Source organism: Apteryx mantelli, chromosome 19 (assembly GCF_036417845.1).
Source record: "Apteryx mantelli isolate bAptMan1 chromosome 19, bAptMan1.hap1, whole genome shotgun sequence".
NCBI classification, from domain to species: domain Eukaryota; kingdom Metazoa; phylum Chordata; class Aves; order Apterygiformes; family Apterygidae; genus Apteryx; species Apteryx mantelli.
Genome location: NC_089996.1, coordinates 17,403,114 through 17,418,076, shown reverse-complemented (window position 1 = coordinate 17,418,076; position 14,963 = coordinate 17,403,114). Strand labels below are relative to the sequence as shown.

At 59.2% G+C, this 14,963-nt stretch overlaps 1 protein-coding gene across 1 annotated transcript in view; it reads right to left on the bottom strand.

Annotated features, from left to right (window-relative positions):
• The window catches only part of DNAH17 (dynein axonemal heavy chain 17), a 40,301-nt gene that overhangs the window by 12,534 nt on the left and 12,804 nt on the right, over window positions 1-14,963 (bottom strand). Inside the window, exons 31-62 of the mRNA XM_067308250.1 lie at window positions 14,503-14,628; window positions 14,123-14,230; window positions 13,849-13,980; window positions 13,384-13,544; window positions 13,145-13,301; window positions 12,676-12,780; window positions 12,103-12,260; window positions 11,237-11,375; window positions 10,506-10,733; window positions 10,155-10,292; window positions 9,682-9,814; window positions 9,235-9,362; window positions 8,973-9,121; window positions 8,599-8,881; window positions 8,336-8,509; window positions 7,403-7,610; window positions 7,145-7,310; window positions 6,259-6,361; window positions 6,008-6,155; window positions 5,543-5,634; window positions 5,197-5,358; window positions 4,928-5,092; window positions 4,581-4,772; window positions 3,809-4,075; window positions 3,211-3,372; window positions 2,276-2,509; window positions 1,974-2,138; window positions 1,730-1,825; window positions 1,432-1,649; window positions 988-1,195; window positions 554-669; window positions 70-262 (exon numbers count right to left, since the gene is read on the bottom strand). Of these exons, the coding sequence (XP_067164351.1) occupies window positions 70-262; window positions 554-669; window positions 988-1,195; window positions 1,432-1,649; window positions 1,730-1,825; window positions 1,974-2,138; window positions 2,276-2,509; window positions 3,211-3,372; window positions 3,809-4,075; window positions 4,581-4,772; window positions 4,928-5,092; window positions 5,197-5,358; window positions 5,543-5,634; window positions 6,008-6,155; window positions 6,259-6,361; window positions 7,145-7,310; window positions 7,403-7,610; window positions 8,336-8,509; window positions 8,599-8,881; window positions 8,973-9,121; window positions 9,235-9,362; window positions 9,682-9,814; window positions 10,155-10,292; window positions 10,506-10,733; window positions 11,237-11,375; window positions 12,103-12,260; window positions 12,676-12,780; window positions 13,145-13,301; window positions 13,384-13,544; window positions 13,849-13,980; window positions 14,123-14,230; window positions 14,503-14,628 (5,214 nt within the window). The remainder of the gene's footprint in view (window positions 1-69; window positions 263-553; window positions 670-987; window positions 1,196-1,431; window positions 1,650-1,729; window positions 1,826-1,973; window positions 2,139-2,275; window positions 2,510-3,210; window positions 3,373-3,808; window positions 4,076-4,580; window positions 4,773-4,927; window positions 5,093-5,196; window positions 5,359-5,542; window positions 5,635-6,007; window positions 6,156-6,258; window positions 6,362-7,144; window positions 7,311-7,402; window positions 7,611-8,335; window positions 8,510-8,598; window positions 8,882-8,972; window positions 9,122-9,234; window positions 9,363-9,681; window positions 9,815-10,154; window positions 10,293-10,505; window positions 10,734-11,236; window positions 11,376-12,102; window positions 12,261-12,675; window positions 12,781-13,144; window positions 13,302-13,383; window positions 13,545-13,848; window positions 13,981-14,122; window positions 14,231-14,502; window positions 14,629-14,963) is intronic.

Below are 14,963 nucleotides of genomic sequence, written 5' to 3'. Positions count from 1 at the left end.
GGAGGGGACGCCGGGGTGGAGGAGCCGTCGGGAGGGTCCCCGCGGCCCCCCCCCGCCGCCGCCGCTCACCTTCAGCCCGCCGAGGAAGGGGATCCAGTGCTTGTCCATCAGCTCGGCCCGGTACCTCTTGGTGAAGTAGCCGACGTAGGACACGAAGGCGGCGGTCAGCAGCACGTCCCCGCACAGCGTTTTCTCCTGCGCCTGGAAGGTCTCCACGGACTCGGCCCAGCGGACGTTTTCGGAGGCAAGTCCCCTGACGAGCCTGGGGGTGTTGGAGGACGCGGTGCTGCTGCCGGTCCCGGCGCCCCGGCCGGCAGCTCGGCGCTGCCCCGTCTCCCCCTCTGGGGCTGCCTCTCTCACACGTTCTGGCCCAATTCTACTTTGTGAATATTTTTAATTTGGAGGGCAGGGGGGTGTCTGGTTTTTGCATGGATCTTCGTGTCCTTCGAAGCACCTTCCCATCGCTAGGCAATCCGAGGCAACAGCCGATGATCTCAGCTGGTTTCCGCCCCTGGCAGCCCTAGCGCTGCTGGAGCCAATATTTGCACGATACCTGTTTGCTAACGTGATGACTCTGTTCGTGGCATCAGCCTCTTGCTGACATTTGATTTTTTCAGCTGTAGCTTTCTCAAATTCCGCAGTGAGAGTTGCCAAATTGGCATTCAGATCCTTTAAAAGACAACACATTTACAGTTACCTCCTACACATACAAAATGCGATTGCAGTAAGTTTGCAAGCCTGGAGAAAGCTTTGCAGACACTAATGAGTCTGCAGGCCCTGGTGTGAAGATGCAGCTCTTCCACTTGGGCTCCAGGCTACGCAAACGATAAGAATCTTTCTAATTCGTTTTTGGCTTCTTGCTGTGACCCAGAACTGCATCGTCTGAGGCTGCTCTGCAGCCGTGGTGGACGCCGGCCAACGCAAACAGCTGCTGGCTCCCGCAGCAGGCTCTGGCTGGGGACAGCCCGGGAGGGAGCACACACTTACTGCAATTTTGTTCTTAATACGAGCGAGTTTGTCTTGCGCCTCTGCCAGCTCCGCGTTAGCCTCCTCCAGCGCCTGCCTCTTGGGCGCGACGTCGCAGTAGACCTCGTAGAAGCGAACGATGTTCAGGCACCAGGAGCACAGACCTGCCGCGGCTGTCGACTTCGACCGTATAGACTCGGGGTCAAAATTGAGGTCTGACTGATAGGGCCTGGAAAGGGAGAACACACGCCACTGCATCCCCCGGTGCCCGGTCCCGCTCCTCAGGGGGCTCGGAGCGCTCGTGGGCAATATACTTTATACATGCAATACTTAACTTTTTCTGCAGCAACCTGGTGACTTAAAAGCAAGAGTGGCGTTATCCTCCCCCTGCTTTTGCCGACGCCTCTGTGGTGGCACCGCGCTCGGGGGAAGACCCCGCCTGGGAGGAACCGGCCGTTTACTCACTTAAAGGCTTTGAGGCACGCTTCGGGGATGTGCTCCTTGTCGAACTTCTTTAAGGCGTCCAGGAAGGTGTCCACTTTTCCCATCATGATTTTTGCTGCCTTCCAGCTTTTATCCTTCGGTATCCTCCCCCCCGGCGCTGTCAGGATCATCACGGCTGCCGTGACATTCACCACCGCTTGCGGGGGGGACCCGAAGGACTTCAGCTCCGTCAGGTTGTTCTGGGAAGGGACGAGAGGGTCGTTCTGCGCCGCTGGGGACGCTGCACCCGACGCCCCCCAAGACCCCCCGCGTCTTCCACCTTGTTGAGGGTGTTGAGGGCCTCCTGGGCGGCGATGAGCGCGGGCTCCGCTTTCGCCAGGTCGGTCTCGCAGGCGTGCTGCTTCTCCGCCACGTTCTGGGGGCGGCGCGGGGAGGGACGGCGGTGAGCGTCGGCGCGGGGCACGGCGCCCACCCTCCCGCTGCTCCCACCCGCCGCGGCAGAGTCGCTCCGGGCGGGCAGCGCGGCCGGAGCAGCCGCCCCGGGAGCGGCGGGCGCTGCCTACCGTGTTGATGACCTGGACCTTCAGCTCCTCCTCGTCAGCGATGGCTTTCTCCTTGCTGACTTTCTCCGTTTCGACGCCCACCACGTGGATCAGTTTATCCGCGTCCTCGTTCTTCTGCTTCAGCTCTGCCTCCTGGATCGCCAGTTTGGCCTTCAGGTCGTCGACCTGAACGGCAGGAGACACGGGAACAGGTGGGACGGGCAGAACTGAAACACCAGCGCGATCCTTCCCCACCTGCCCACCCCCAGCCCGGAGCCGGACGCAGGGGCGCTGGCGAGCTCTTGGTGGGGCAAAGCTCGCACCTGGGACGCCGTGCTCCGCAGCTTCATCAGGCCGTTCTCCAGCCGGTCGATCGTTGCAGTGAGTTCTTGCCTTTTTTTGGACAGCAGATTTTGGTAAAGCTTTATCTGCTCCAGAAAGGTTTTTGGCGTGGTGTAATTATAGCGTCTCTCCATGGCCAGGTAGGTCTTGGACATCTCATTAACGCTTGTGTGGACGAAGGACATGAACTGGCTGATGGAGACCTTGACCTCTGGCTGTGTTGGGAACACAAACCGCTCTGTGGCTGAACACCGAGGCAGCGCAAATATTAAATGCAAAAACCGAGCTTTCATGTAACGTTAGTTACACATTTAACTGTAGAAGCTGGAAGGCAAGGCACCGCTTTTATGTTAAATAGCACAACTCATCAGTGGGAAACGTAGGTTATCATAACGCTAACAGCGTTAGTTCTCGCGCCTTCCTTTGGTTTCCCGCAGACTCTAATCTTCCAGGTGAACCTGTGCTGCACCAGAGAGCTTTTGTTTTTTAAGCATTTGATGTTTTCGGGCTGTTATTTGCATTGTTTTAAGGACAAAAGAGAACGTAGAAGACAGGTTCCTCCCGCATGCACTGCCTGAGGCTGCAGTCTTTTCCTTGATCCCGGAGGCAGCTGTGGGCTCACCCAGGTCCCCCAGCTGCACCGACTCGCCCCAGGTCCCCGTCCCCGCGCTCGCTGCACCGACGGCACCGGCTCACCCCAGCTCCCCATAGCTCCCCATCCCTGTCCCTACACTCGCTGCAGCGAGGTGAGATGCAGAAGTGCTGGACACTTCCCAGGGTGCCGGTTTCCCCATTGCTGCCAGCTCCTCGGGCACCGGTGCGGTGCATGAGCCCTGCAGGCACACGGTGCAGTGCAGTGTGCCCCACATGCCCGGCTCGCCAGCCCACGCGCCTGCCCATGCCCGCGGCCACTCACCTCGATGCCCTCCGTCTCCTCCAGGAACCTGCTGCTGACGGAGACGAGTGCGTCCTCCGGCCACTCGTGGAACCAGTCGATGGCGGTGCAGCTCACCACGGCCGGGAACTTCCTGGCGCGCACCCGCAGCGTGGAGCCCACGGGCGAGAAGCAGAGGATCACCTGCGCCGGAGCACACGGGAGGGTCGCGCGGGGTCCGCGTCTCCCCCTCCGTGAAGATCCAGGATGCACCTCCCGCCCATCGCACCCCCTCCGCGGCGCCCGGAGAGGCTCTGCGCTTGCACGCTCCAGCAGCACCCTGCTTTTCCCGGCGGTGCTGGACCCCCCCCCTTGGCAGCTGCAGCCGGAGTCACGGTGCCGCGCCGGCGTCTTCGTGGCAGGGCTGTTTGCGCACCCACCCTCTGCTTCGAGGGAGGACAACACGGGGTGTCAACAGCTGCAGCCCCGAAGCAGGCGGCACTGAGCTGGCCGGGGACCCTTCGAAAACGTTTTTCGGTCGGACTCATTACCACAATGTTGTGTGTGCTGTTTGCAAATAGATTTTGGATTAAGCGAGTCAGAAGCACTTACAAAACACCCCTTTTGGGTGAGCCCCTACCTTTAACTGTCGCCTGACTTTTTCTATAAATAGTTTCCAGCAGTTTTCCCTGGAGTCTTGCAATCCAAGGAACTTCACTTGTGGCCTCATGGAATTCATAATATTTTCCAGATCATCATCCTGGAAAAGCCCCGGTATCTCTCCAGACGCCAGGAAGTCGTTGATGAGGACCAGGAATGGTTCTTCGGCGACCTGGGAGTCGGTCATGAGGAAGACGGTGGGGATGTTCTTCACGGCGGCCTTGATGTACTGGGAGGCGAGGTCCAGCTGGGCAGGAGAGAAACCACCAAAACCGGCTCCTCTCAGCCCGAGCAGCTCTCCGAAGGGGCTGGGCTGGCTCAGTCGGCAGGGGAAATATCTCATAACGAGAGAGGCAGAGCGGGGACAGGCAGGGCCGGGCTGGCGTCTCCCTTTTCTTTGCCGGGTGATGCTGCACATGAGACCACGGCAAAACTCCCTGGCAAAGATGCTGGTGCTCCCGCACGGACCTGCCCTCACGAAGGGGATGGGCTGGGCACAGGCTGCTCCTGCCCGTCCCCGAGCTGGAGAAGCCCTGCTCGGGGGTGTTTGGGGAGCCCTGGTGCAGATGGCACGGTACGTAAGCACCGAGGGACTAGAGGAGGGCACAGAGCCTTCGTGCCCACCTCGGACCCGGGGCTCGCTGTGCAGAGCGCGAGCAGGAGGCTTTTGGCTCCACTTACATGGTTTGCACAAGCCTCCGTGCAAGCAGGCTGAGCTGCCCCGGGAGACCGAGGGGAAAAGCTGCTCTAACCTTAAGATCTGGAACGCCGTATCCCTTCCTCAGTGTAATCTGAAACACGTCCAGAGCGCTAATATAAGCTGCCAGCCGGGAAAGACTTTGCTTCCCACTGCCTCCGACTCCCACCAGCAGCGCGTTCCCTCGGGGAGACTCTAAGATCCGACTAATTCTGCAAATATGAGACACGGCGTCTTCAAACAGCACCTAAAGAAAACGAGAGGGAAGGGTTTAGCATTTCACAGCAGGAAAAGCCGTGGACGCCCCTGAGGCTGCAAAGCTGAGCGAGGCGGCGTTGCAAAGTCCGTCCGTCCACGCGGTGCAAACGCTGCCCGGCCGCGGACCGGCTCGCGGGGCCTCACCAGGTTCATCACCGCATTGACCTCGTTGTAGCTGTCCAGGGCCTCCCCCAGCAGCTTGTTCAGAGATGGCCAGTTCGGCACCGGCAGGTACTTGGGCTCCCCGACGCCCTGGGCGAAGTGGCAGTAGATGTTGGGCTTGGCAAACACCTGGTCTTCCCTGAGGTCCTGGGGAGAGGTGAAGAGAGCTGGCGCAGCAATCCCTGGCCCTGCGCACCCCAAAACACAGCCCTTGGGGCCACAGCGCGCTCTCATTTACTGGCACAACTTACATTGAAGAATTTTTTGCAGGTGGCGGCCAGAATGCGTCCGAAGCTTTCCTGGTCCTTATCGTCAACGAGCTTGTCCCCGTACACCCGCCCAGCTTCGTGCAGCCAGAGGCGCACCAAGTCCAGGGGACTGCGGAGGCACTCGGGGGTGGAGAACAGCAGCCCCTGGCAAACACACAAACCTGTCGGTCCTTGGGGGGGTTTTCCCACCGCTACTCGGAGCTGAGTTAAAGCGCTGGCTTTGGGAAAAGGTCCCGGTGCATCTCAAGGAGACGGTACGCTGCAAGGACGTGGCACAAAGGAAAGAAAGGCACAGGTGCGTTTTAAAGGAAATCCCCCCCGCCGGTACCTGGAAAATGTTGGAGAGGTCGCGGAGGTTGAAGAGGTAGTGGAACTTGATGGCGGTCGGCAGGAAGGTGGAGGTGACCTTCTGGTGCAGGGCTGCTCGCGGGAGACAGGGGGTGAGCGGGCAGGCAGGTGGTGGAGACCGCCACGCTCAGCGCGGGGTCCCTGCGCCTTGCTCTGCCCGTTTCCCTCTGAACTTGGGCGGACTGAACCGAATCTGAAATTTTAGTTTGACCATTCCCAGGTGCAGCGGACTGCAGTTTGAATATAAATCGGAGAAAGGGAGGAACGGGGGTTTCCTCTGCGCAGCGTGGTGACCCGAGGTGCTGCACGGAGCTTCCTGGGGCGGTGACGGTTCGGCACGGCTTTGGTTTGCACCGTGCTGGCCGGGGTCCTGCGCAGCGCGTGCGGGTGCTGAAAGCCGCCGTTCGCTGCCTTTCCGCCCCCCCCACGCGTGACGAGGGCTCACCCAGGGCGGCCGCGATCAGCTGGGCCTGCAGCTTCCGGACGGACGGCGGCATCTTGCGCTGAGCCAGGTGCTGGGCGAGGATGGTGCTGTAAACGGTCAGGAGCGCTTCTTGCCCGGGAAAGCTCACCGCAAAGACGCAGAAGTGTCGCTGCGGCAAAGAGCCCGCGCTCAGCCGCCCGGCGCGCGGGAGCCGTTTGCCGGAGCCGGCGGCACGGCGCTGCCCGGCTCCCTGGCGCCTCGTCCCCGTGTACCTGCAGCCGCGAGTCGATGGTGAAGGACCCGGCGGTGGGGTTCATGCAAGCCACGTACTGGCAGTTGTGAATGTCCTTCAGGGTCAGCTTGTTCCTGTCGTACCTGTGCCGGGTGGAGGGACAGGCTGTCCACGGGCCGCGTCCCCCCGGACAGGCTTTGCCCTCAGCGCGGGTTGGGGGGGGACGCCCCATGTCCTGGGTGCTTGGAGGAGCCTGGTGCTGCTGCTCCGGGTGCTGCTCGTGGCACCAGGAGCATCCCGTCCCCACGGCCCGTAACACTTGCTGCGGCCGATGGGACTTGTCGGGCTCTTCCTCCCTCCAAGGAAAGCCCTGTGTCGTCTGCACCGCGCTCCGCGGTGCCCCCACAGGCTGCTCTGCCCGGAGCAGAAATCCCCCTCGCCAGGGCTTCCCCGGCCAAGCCTCGGTGCCGGAGCCAGGGCTGTTTGCTTTGGACTGATCCACATGTTTGGGAACCGCGAGGAGAGTTTCCCCGTTTCAGTGCCAAAGCCTTTCCCAGCAGCTCCTGGAAGGAGTCATCTGGAGCGAAAGGGGAGGATTCCTGCAGCCCGGACCTGCTGTTCCCGGCAGTGGGACGCAGAGCTGGTGCTTTTCCACAGGAGGCAGCACGGGCAGGGACACGGCCCCGGTGCTGCGGGGACAGGAGAGGCACCAGCATCCGCGTGCCAGGACACGTCGCTCTGCCCGCGCTTACGGCAGCAGCAACGCCACCGCACCGGGGCAGGAGCGCGGCGCAGACCGTGGCCGCGGGATGGGCTCCATGCCGATGCACCCAGATCGGGGACCGGCCCCGCCGTGCGTACCAAGCTGGGGTTTGGGGGGACGCGGCCCCGCACCGGGGATGGTGCCGCTGCCACCGCGCACCTACCAGTGCCCGTGGTCCATGTGCTGCCGGATGAGCGTGTGCGGGGCCACGGTGCCGTACTTGTCCACCTCCGGCATGTTCATGTCGTCAATGAAGTAGACGAGCCGCCGGGTGCCGGGGGGGCCGTAGTTCCTCCCCGACTTCTTCTCCAGGGGCTTCTCGAGAATGGCTGCAGCGGAAGAGAGCAGGTGGAGCGGAGGGAAGCGCCGCGGTGCGGGGCCCGGCAGCACAGCCCGGCCGCCGGCTCCGGCCAGCCCTTACCCTGCAGCATGGCCGAGGTGGTGTAGAAGTTGAAGGGCACGGACTGCACCAGGTGCTCGTCCGTGCTGAGCGCCTCCAGCTTGTCCCCCATCATGACCGACTTCCCCGTCCCCGTGTTCCCCACCAGCATCACCGGCCACTGCTTCTCCATCAGCAGGTCCATGAAGTAGCGGATCCGGACGGTCTCGGTCGTGTGCACCATGGAAGCCTAGGGGAGATTTTGGTGTCAAATCCGACAGTCTGAGGGTGCAGCAGGACGGGGGTGTGGGTGGAGGTAGCATCCGTCATTAGAGCAGCTGGCAACATGTCTGAAGCCTGGTCTAGTTCTGCAACTCTTCCAGTTGGTCTAATGAAAGATATTATCTCTGCCTACAAATCTGGTCCCTCTCTAACACAAAAGGTCTCAGATGCCGGGTTATTCGAAAGGCTTTCCAACCAAAGATAGGAGCTGTCAGAGAACCATGTTATTAAAACAAAACAAAACAACTCCTGAAACTTTCTTCCCATGTCTCTGTTTAGCCAACACATAGACAGGCACTTTCCCCTTCCCTTGACATCTCCAGTACAAGCCCCCCCTTCCCAGAATGGCATTTGAAAAGACATGTGCAAATAATTTTCTAAAGTGTGTCTTGCATTCAGGCAATAATTATAATTGGCTCATGAGAATCTGTGAAGCCACATGTTCATCTGAAATTAAAAAAAGAAGAGCTGCAACTTGCAGCTCTCACTGAGCTTGTGTCAAAGTAAATCAAAACCACAAACAGCCGTGGGGTTTGCCTGATGCCATCGGTCCGCACGCTGCGCAGCGGCAGACGCAGCCTGAGTGTCTGCCCCGTTCCAGATACCTGTCCTTGCCCGTAGCTGCTTGGGGGAAGAACATTTGTTAATGAAAAAATTAAAAAAATGTAAATAAAGACAGCTTGTGGGAAATACCTGTAAAGGGACTTCCGGATCGAGTTCAAATTTTGGCACCTTTTCAGTCCAGAGCATGAATTTCTTAGTTTCTGGGTCGATGTAATAGTCGAAAATCGTCCCCTGAGAGGGGAACTTGACGGTTTTGAACTCGTTCACCCACCACTTGCTGAACTCCACGCGGTAATCCACAAGCTAGAGGGGGCGGAAGGGCCGGAGTGTGGGCGCGCGGCCGGACGCGTGGTCCCGGCGGGTCCGCGGGGCGCCCGGGCGGCGGGACCCACCTGGTCATGGAACGTGGCCCCCCCGAAGGCCCAGGCGCAGGCGAACACGAAGTAGAGCTCGTAGAGCTCCCGCGGGGAGTCCGGCGGCACGTGCTCCGGCGTCAGCAGGCACTCCAGCAGGTACAGCGTCGTCTGGATCGCCGTGATCTCGGGCACCGGCGTGATCTTTTTGAAGCCGGACTTGAGCTTGTCGAGGCACGTGGGCAGGTACTTATCGAACAGAATCATCAAATTGGCCTTCTCGGACTGCACCGTCCTCTTCTCGATCCAGCTGGTGACGACGCTGCCAAGGGGACGTAGGGGGCTGCAGGTCAGGGTGCTGGCGGATGCTCACCCCGGTCCTGGTCCCAATCCCGGTCCTGGCACGGACTCACGGGTTCCATCCCAGGTCGGCGGGGTTGATGTAGAGGATTCCCGCGCGGGACACGGTCGCTGGCGTGGCGGTGCGCAGGTGGCTGATCTCGAAGAGCAGCCGCATGGTGGGGTTGAGGGGGATGCGCTCGTTGCTGGCCAAGGTGAGGACCTGGGTGGGGGGGACGTGGCACGTCGGGGCGCTGCGGGCTCGGGGACGCCCGTCGGGGTGGCCGACCTCGGCGTGGGAGCCAGCCCAGCTCCGCGGGGTGGGACGGCACCGACCTTGTTGTCATCCATGACCGTGTTCAGGGATTCGATCCACATGGGGTCGATATCTCCGTCGAGGATGATCCACTTGGGCCCCTTATGGGTGATGTTGGCCAGGTCGCGCATCATGGAGGAGAACAGACCTGCCCCGTGCAGAGACATGTGTTTTTTCCCTTTCCATCCCTTTCCGCCCACAACGCGTTCATCAGGAGGAATGCGTGGCGCTGGTGCTTCCCCTAAGCACATTTGCCCTCCCTTCTCTTCCCCTCCTCACGCTCTATTAAAAAGCCACAAGGAAAGGTCTTTTCCACCACGGCATCAAAGATGCAGTGTTTACAGAAATGCATTTCATGAAAACATTTGCTTATGCGCCAGCCACTTGCTGGAGCTCTTTATGTGCCGATTCCTGCTCGGTATGACCGACCTTTCGTGTGGCTGCGTGCCCAAGCTGGGGCATCTCACCGTCCTTCCACTCGCGCGTCAACGGGTGAATAATCCCAAACAGCTCGTCGCAGGTTACAGCTTTCGGGTCCAGATCCACAGCGACCGGCCTCTGCTTCATGGTCTGGTAAGTCTTGTTGAGGGTCTTCAGCACCTGCAGGGGTGGCGGGACAGTGCTGCTGAGCCGCTGGTCCCGCGAGGACATTTGCAGCCGGACAGTGTGGCCCCGCTCCTGCCGGCCCCTGGCATCCGGGCCCGGAGAGCTGCCGGGGATGCCCCAGTGGACCCAGTTCCCGGCCGGCTTGTGGGTGCGCGGTGAGTCCGGGAGCCCCGTGCCGGCGTCACCGGTGTCACTGGCTCCATTCCTCACCCACAGCGAGGTCGCCTGCCCTGGGCACCGGCACGACCTGCAGAGCAGCACGGGGACGCCCCAAACCTGCCGCCACCCCGCCGCACCGATGCCGCTGGGTTACGGGGCTCGACACCGGCCCTACCTGGGACTTGCCGCAGCCAGCGTTGCCGATGACGAACACTGAATGCCTGACTTGCAGCAGCTCCTCCAGCTGCACCACCTTCAGCACGAAGCTCTCCTCCGCCTGCAGCTTCAGCTCCAGCATGGACTGCTTGATGACCTGCCGGGGAGAGCGGGCGCTGAGCAGGCAGGAGGCAACCGCCGCGGCCTCGGTGGGGACAGCAGCGGTGAACTGTGCCGAACAGACCAGCCTCCAGGCAGCTGCCTCTGCCCCAGCCTTGCTCTTGGTCCAAGTATCTCCACCCCAGCTTCTCCCACACTGATCAGAGCCGCATGGTACGAGAAGACCCAAGAGTCCTGCCCGCGCTCGCACCTTCTCAAAGTTGAGGTCCCGCTTCCTGGGGACATCCAGAGCTGGGAAAAGGTCTCCAATCAGCCCCATGAACACGGGCAAGTCGTCCGTCACGATCTTGGGGATGTTAAAGTCCCGTAAAGCTCTCATCAGGACTTGGTCCTCAGCGCGGCCGGGGTCCCCTCTCTTCAAGGAGCCTGCTACCACCAGCACGGACTTGATGGCCCGCAAACCCCAGTCGTAATGGTCCTGGCAAACAGGCAGCAAAATATTAGAGTTTCATTTTGGTGAAAGAGAACTGTTTTAAACAAAAATGTGGAAGAATATCCCCACTATTGCCCCAAACCCAGGTTGTCAACACTGTGCCCAGCAGACTCATCTTAAAGTGAGCTTATTTACAAGGCAAACCCTATTCAGCTAAGAGATGAATGGCAGTCTGTCTTGTTTCCTGGGAAGCACATTTTTATTTGCTTGTAAATCACTTATGCTGGGATGAATAACATCTGGATGCTCTCATCTTAATAGGCTATATTCTGTTCTATTTTTGAATGCCTTTATTTCTTCCAGAAGGCAGAAATATGCCATATGATATACCAGCATGGGGGTGGAATTTGTCCAGCCATAGACCCTGAGCTATGCAGAATGCAAGCCAACATGTTACTACCAGCTGAGAGGTTTTTAAACTATCTATCAAGTTCTAAATTCAGATTAACTCTTTCATCTTAAAGAACCATGGAATAGTGTTAAATTACCTGTTTAGACAGTAGCTCTTTGCACAGCGTATACAGAGTAATAAACTTTCTTGCTAGAAGCTTAGCATCAATAAAACCTTCTGCAACAAGCATGATTTCACAGATAAGTTCAAAATCTGGGACGACCATGGCACAGGGTCTGGAGAAGAGCAGTGAAGGGTTAGCAGGGCCTGTGCACATTCACCCGTGTGCCCCCTCACCCTCCTGCAGCCGGGTAAGAATCTGCATTTGGATTTTCAGTACGAATCCTTCAGTACTCCTATTAGCATCAGACAATGATTTAGGCTGGATGGGATCTCTGGAGGTGTCCTGCATGGAGCAACCTCCTGCTCCAAGTGGGCTGCATTTCAAAGCCAGATCAGGTCGCTCTGAGCCTTTTCCAGTTGAGCTTTGAGTTCCTCCAAGGACAGAGATCCCACAGCCTCCCCAGGCAACCCCTTCCAGTGTTTGACCACCTCTGTGGGGAATATTTTCTTCCTTATTCTCAGCTGGATTTTTCTTTTGCTGCAGCTTGTTCCAGGTGTCTCTGGTCCTTTCACAGGGCACCGCCAAGGAAAGCCTGGCTCTGACCTCTCTGCAAACCCCCATTAGGCAGCTGAGGACGTCAATGAGACGCCCGGAGCGTCCTCGTCTCCAGGCGGAGCAGAAGCTCCCCCAGCCTCTGGCTGTCCCAGCGGCTTTGAGCACGACTGTCTCTGGGATGTCAAGGTGTTTCTTACGCCAGGGCTGCCGGTACACACAAATATCCACATTTGCATGAGCAAAGGCTTAGTTCATGTTATGGGACGCAGCACACGGGTGTTACAACAGGAGTAAAATACTGTAAAGATTGCTAGTTAAACGGTGACTCATCTGCTTACGGGTACCTGAACAGAGCTTTTAAATTCTCAGGCAGTTCTGTCCGTCCTGCGTAGCCAGGATTCATCGTGATGAACAGCCCGACCGACGGGATCAGAGCTATCATCTCCCCAAGAAAACTGAATTTCTTCTTTTTGGCACGAATTGCATCTTGAACGCACTTCACCTGGGCAGGCGAGCAGAGGCGTTAGGGTGGCCAGCCCCGCAGTGCGCCGCTCCGCGGGCCCCTCGGCTCAGCTGCCCAAACCCGCGGCACCGGGGCTGCACGCGCCGGAGGAGGAGGAGGAGGTCGCAGGGATGGGAGGCAGCCGGGGCTGCGGTGCTGCCTCCGCGCTTGCCGTGACCTGCTGCCCTTAAACGTGCCCAAACCCTCCGTATTGCTGCACCTCCCCTCCACGTCCCTCCTAACGCGACAGAGGGATTAATAGCTGCAAACAGACGCTCTGAAGGTTGGGTTTTAGCCTGGAACAGCACCTGGCATTCAGTACGTGGATCAGGGCAGTCGGAGTGGGAAGTCTGACGGGCAGGACTATATCCCTGGCTTGACATGCAGAATAGCGGTCTGCTTGGAAAACCCCTACCTGCACGGCAATGACGGACAACACCTCCACCGAGATGCGGTTGAATTCGTCGAAGCAGCCCCAGGCGCCGGTCTGAGCGAGCCCTTTGTAGATATTGCCGCAGGACTGCGGAGAGAAGCACGGGGGACGCTGTAGACACACGGGGGCTGCGAGATGGGACTTTGCTAGAAAAGCTCTTGCTTTTAGGCTTTTCCCAGAGGGGGAGCTGGGTGGCGTTAGGGCCGCCCCAGACATGCATGGGGAAGGTGGCTCACCGGGAGCCACGGCGTGGGACGGCGCCGGGAGCCGCGGCTGCACCCGGACACAGCGAGCGCCGGTCCCTCGCCGGCAGGCAGCCAGGCAGGGGCAACAGCCCACCCGCCCGGCGCGGTTTAGGACACCAGCTTCCAGGTCCAAATTTGGGCACGCAGCCCAACGTGGGAGCGGGGGCAGACCGCAGCGGTTTGCAGCTTGCACTCCCGGGCTCTACCTTGTAGTCCATCTGCTCGGAGCAGTTGAAGACGTAAACCATCATGCCCACGGCGCGGCCCAGGTCCTTGGTGGTCTCCGTTTTCCCGGTGCCGGCGGGGCCGGCGGGGGCCCCCCCCATGACGAGGTGCAGGGACTGCGTCAGGGTGATGTAGCACCTGCGGGCGCGGGGCCGGGCTCAGCGGGTGCCAGCGGGGATCCGCGCCGGCCCCGGCGTCGGGAGCGGGAGCCGAGCCCTACCGGTCAGTCAGCGGGGTGATGACCAGGCGCGGGGTGTTGCCCAGGTACTCGTAGGAGTACTGCAGCTGGGCGTCGCAGATGTTGGCGTAGCAGTGCTTCCGCTCCTCGTCCCAGCGGTGCCGCAGCTGCGACTGCCACGTGAACGCCTGCGAGCTCTCCATCTGCGGAGCGAGGCGCTGCGGAGCCGGCGGGGACCCCGCTGCCTCCTGCCCGCCCGCCTGCCCGCGGGACCCCGGCGGGCACCACGCTCCCGAAAACGCATCGGGGTTGTTTGCAGCTTCTTCGCGTGTGGGAAGCATGCGGACGGGTCAAAATGCAGCGCCTGGCGCCAGCTCCCCCCGAGCGGGGCAGGAACCAGGGAAGCTGCTCCTTCACCTGGCTTTGCCTTGGTCTTAAAAACATGTTTTTTCACAATCCCATCACAGGCAGCTTTAGGTAGTGAACCACAGATCTTGTAACTCCTACCTTTGCAAGGATCATTTTGGCCACAACGTCCCTGGCATGTACATCTATGGTGCAGATTGTCATGATCTTCATTCTGTCTCCTGCAGTTAAGTTTCCAAGGAGCAGTGAAATCAGTGCATTCAGCTGATTAATCTGAAGAAGGAAAGAAATGATTAACACGGAAAAACGACTTTACACTTTGCCTAGCTTTCTGTGAACCACCCCCAGACCGAGTCTGATAAGAGCAGAGAGGGGCCTGCAGCATGGCTGCAAGTCAGAACTGCGGGAGGCAAACCTGCTTTTTGTTATAATCTTTAATTGCATTTTCATATCCTTCCTCCAGTCTTGAAAATGCAATGCCAACTTCTGTAGTCCACCAGATCTGGGTGCATGTCAGAGCAATCTGCAAGAAATCACATGGAGAAAACGTGGCTGAGGTCTGGTGCCTACGGCTCCCCGTTCTCTGTGCTCCTCCGTCTCTCAGACTGCAGACAGGTAACCTAAATTTCATGGTGGTTATTTACTAATTCTGCTCTTAGCCAGAATTTTAAAGGGATCAGACTTTAGCGGTTCAGCATTAATGGGCAGCATCCGGTTTCCCATGCCCCGAGGCGCAGTGCAGCCTGCACAGGCTGCGCAGGTTTGCCGAGCCCACCGTCCCCGGCGGCGCCGTACCTGCGCCGGGTAGTCGAACACCCATTGCTCCCGCGGTTTCTCCTCGTAGGTCACCACCGCCTCGGGGATGAGGTGCCGGAGCGTGGAGCACATCCTCTCCAGCAGGCGGTTTAGCCAGACCTCCACCTAGGGACAGTCAACACAGAGAACTTAGCGTTTTACAGCAGTTTTCTGCTCTGGTTGTGGATGCTCTAGCTTTTCCCTGCGTTAAGTAAAATGCTGCGTGAAAGACCTCGGCGCACAGCCCCACAGTGCACTTCAAATTGCACTTTATAGCATATGGACTGAGGGTGAACAAGAGGTAGAGGAAGACCATACTGCAACCGCCTGAGTGGCTGCAAGGCTGGATAGTTTTTGTATTACTCTTATACTGCTGCAGGTCTGTTGTACAGTCGCTATGTGGATCCCATTTCTAGGTCTTTTTGGCTGAAAGGCCTCACGATTACATTTTCAAGCTGCTG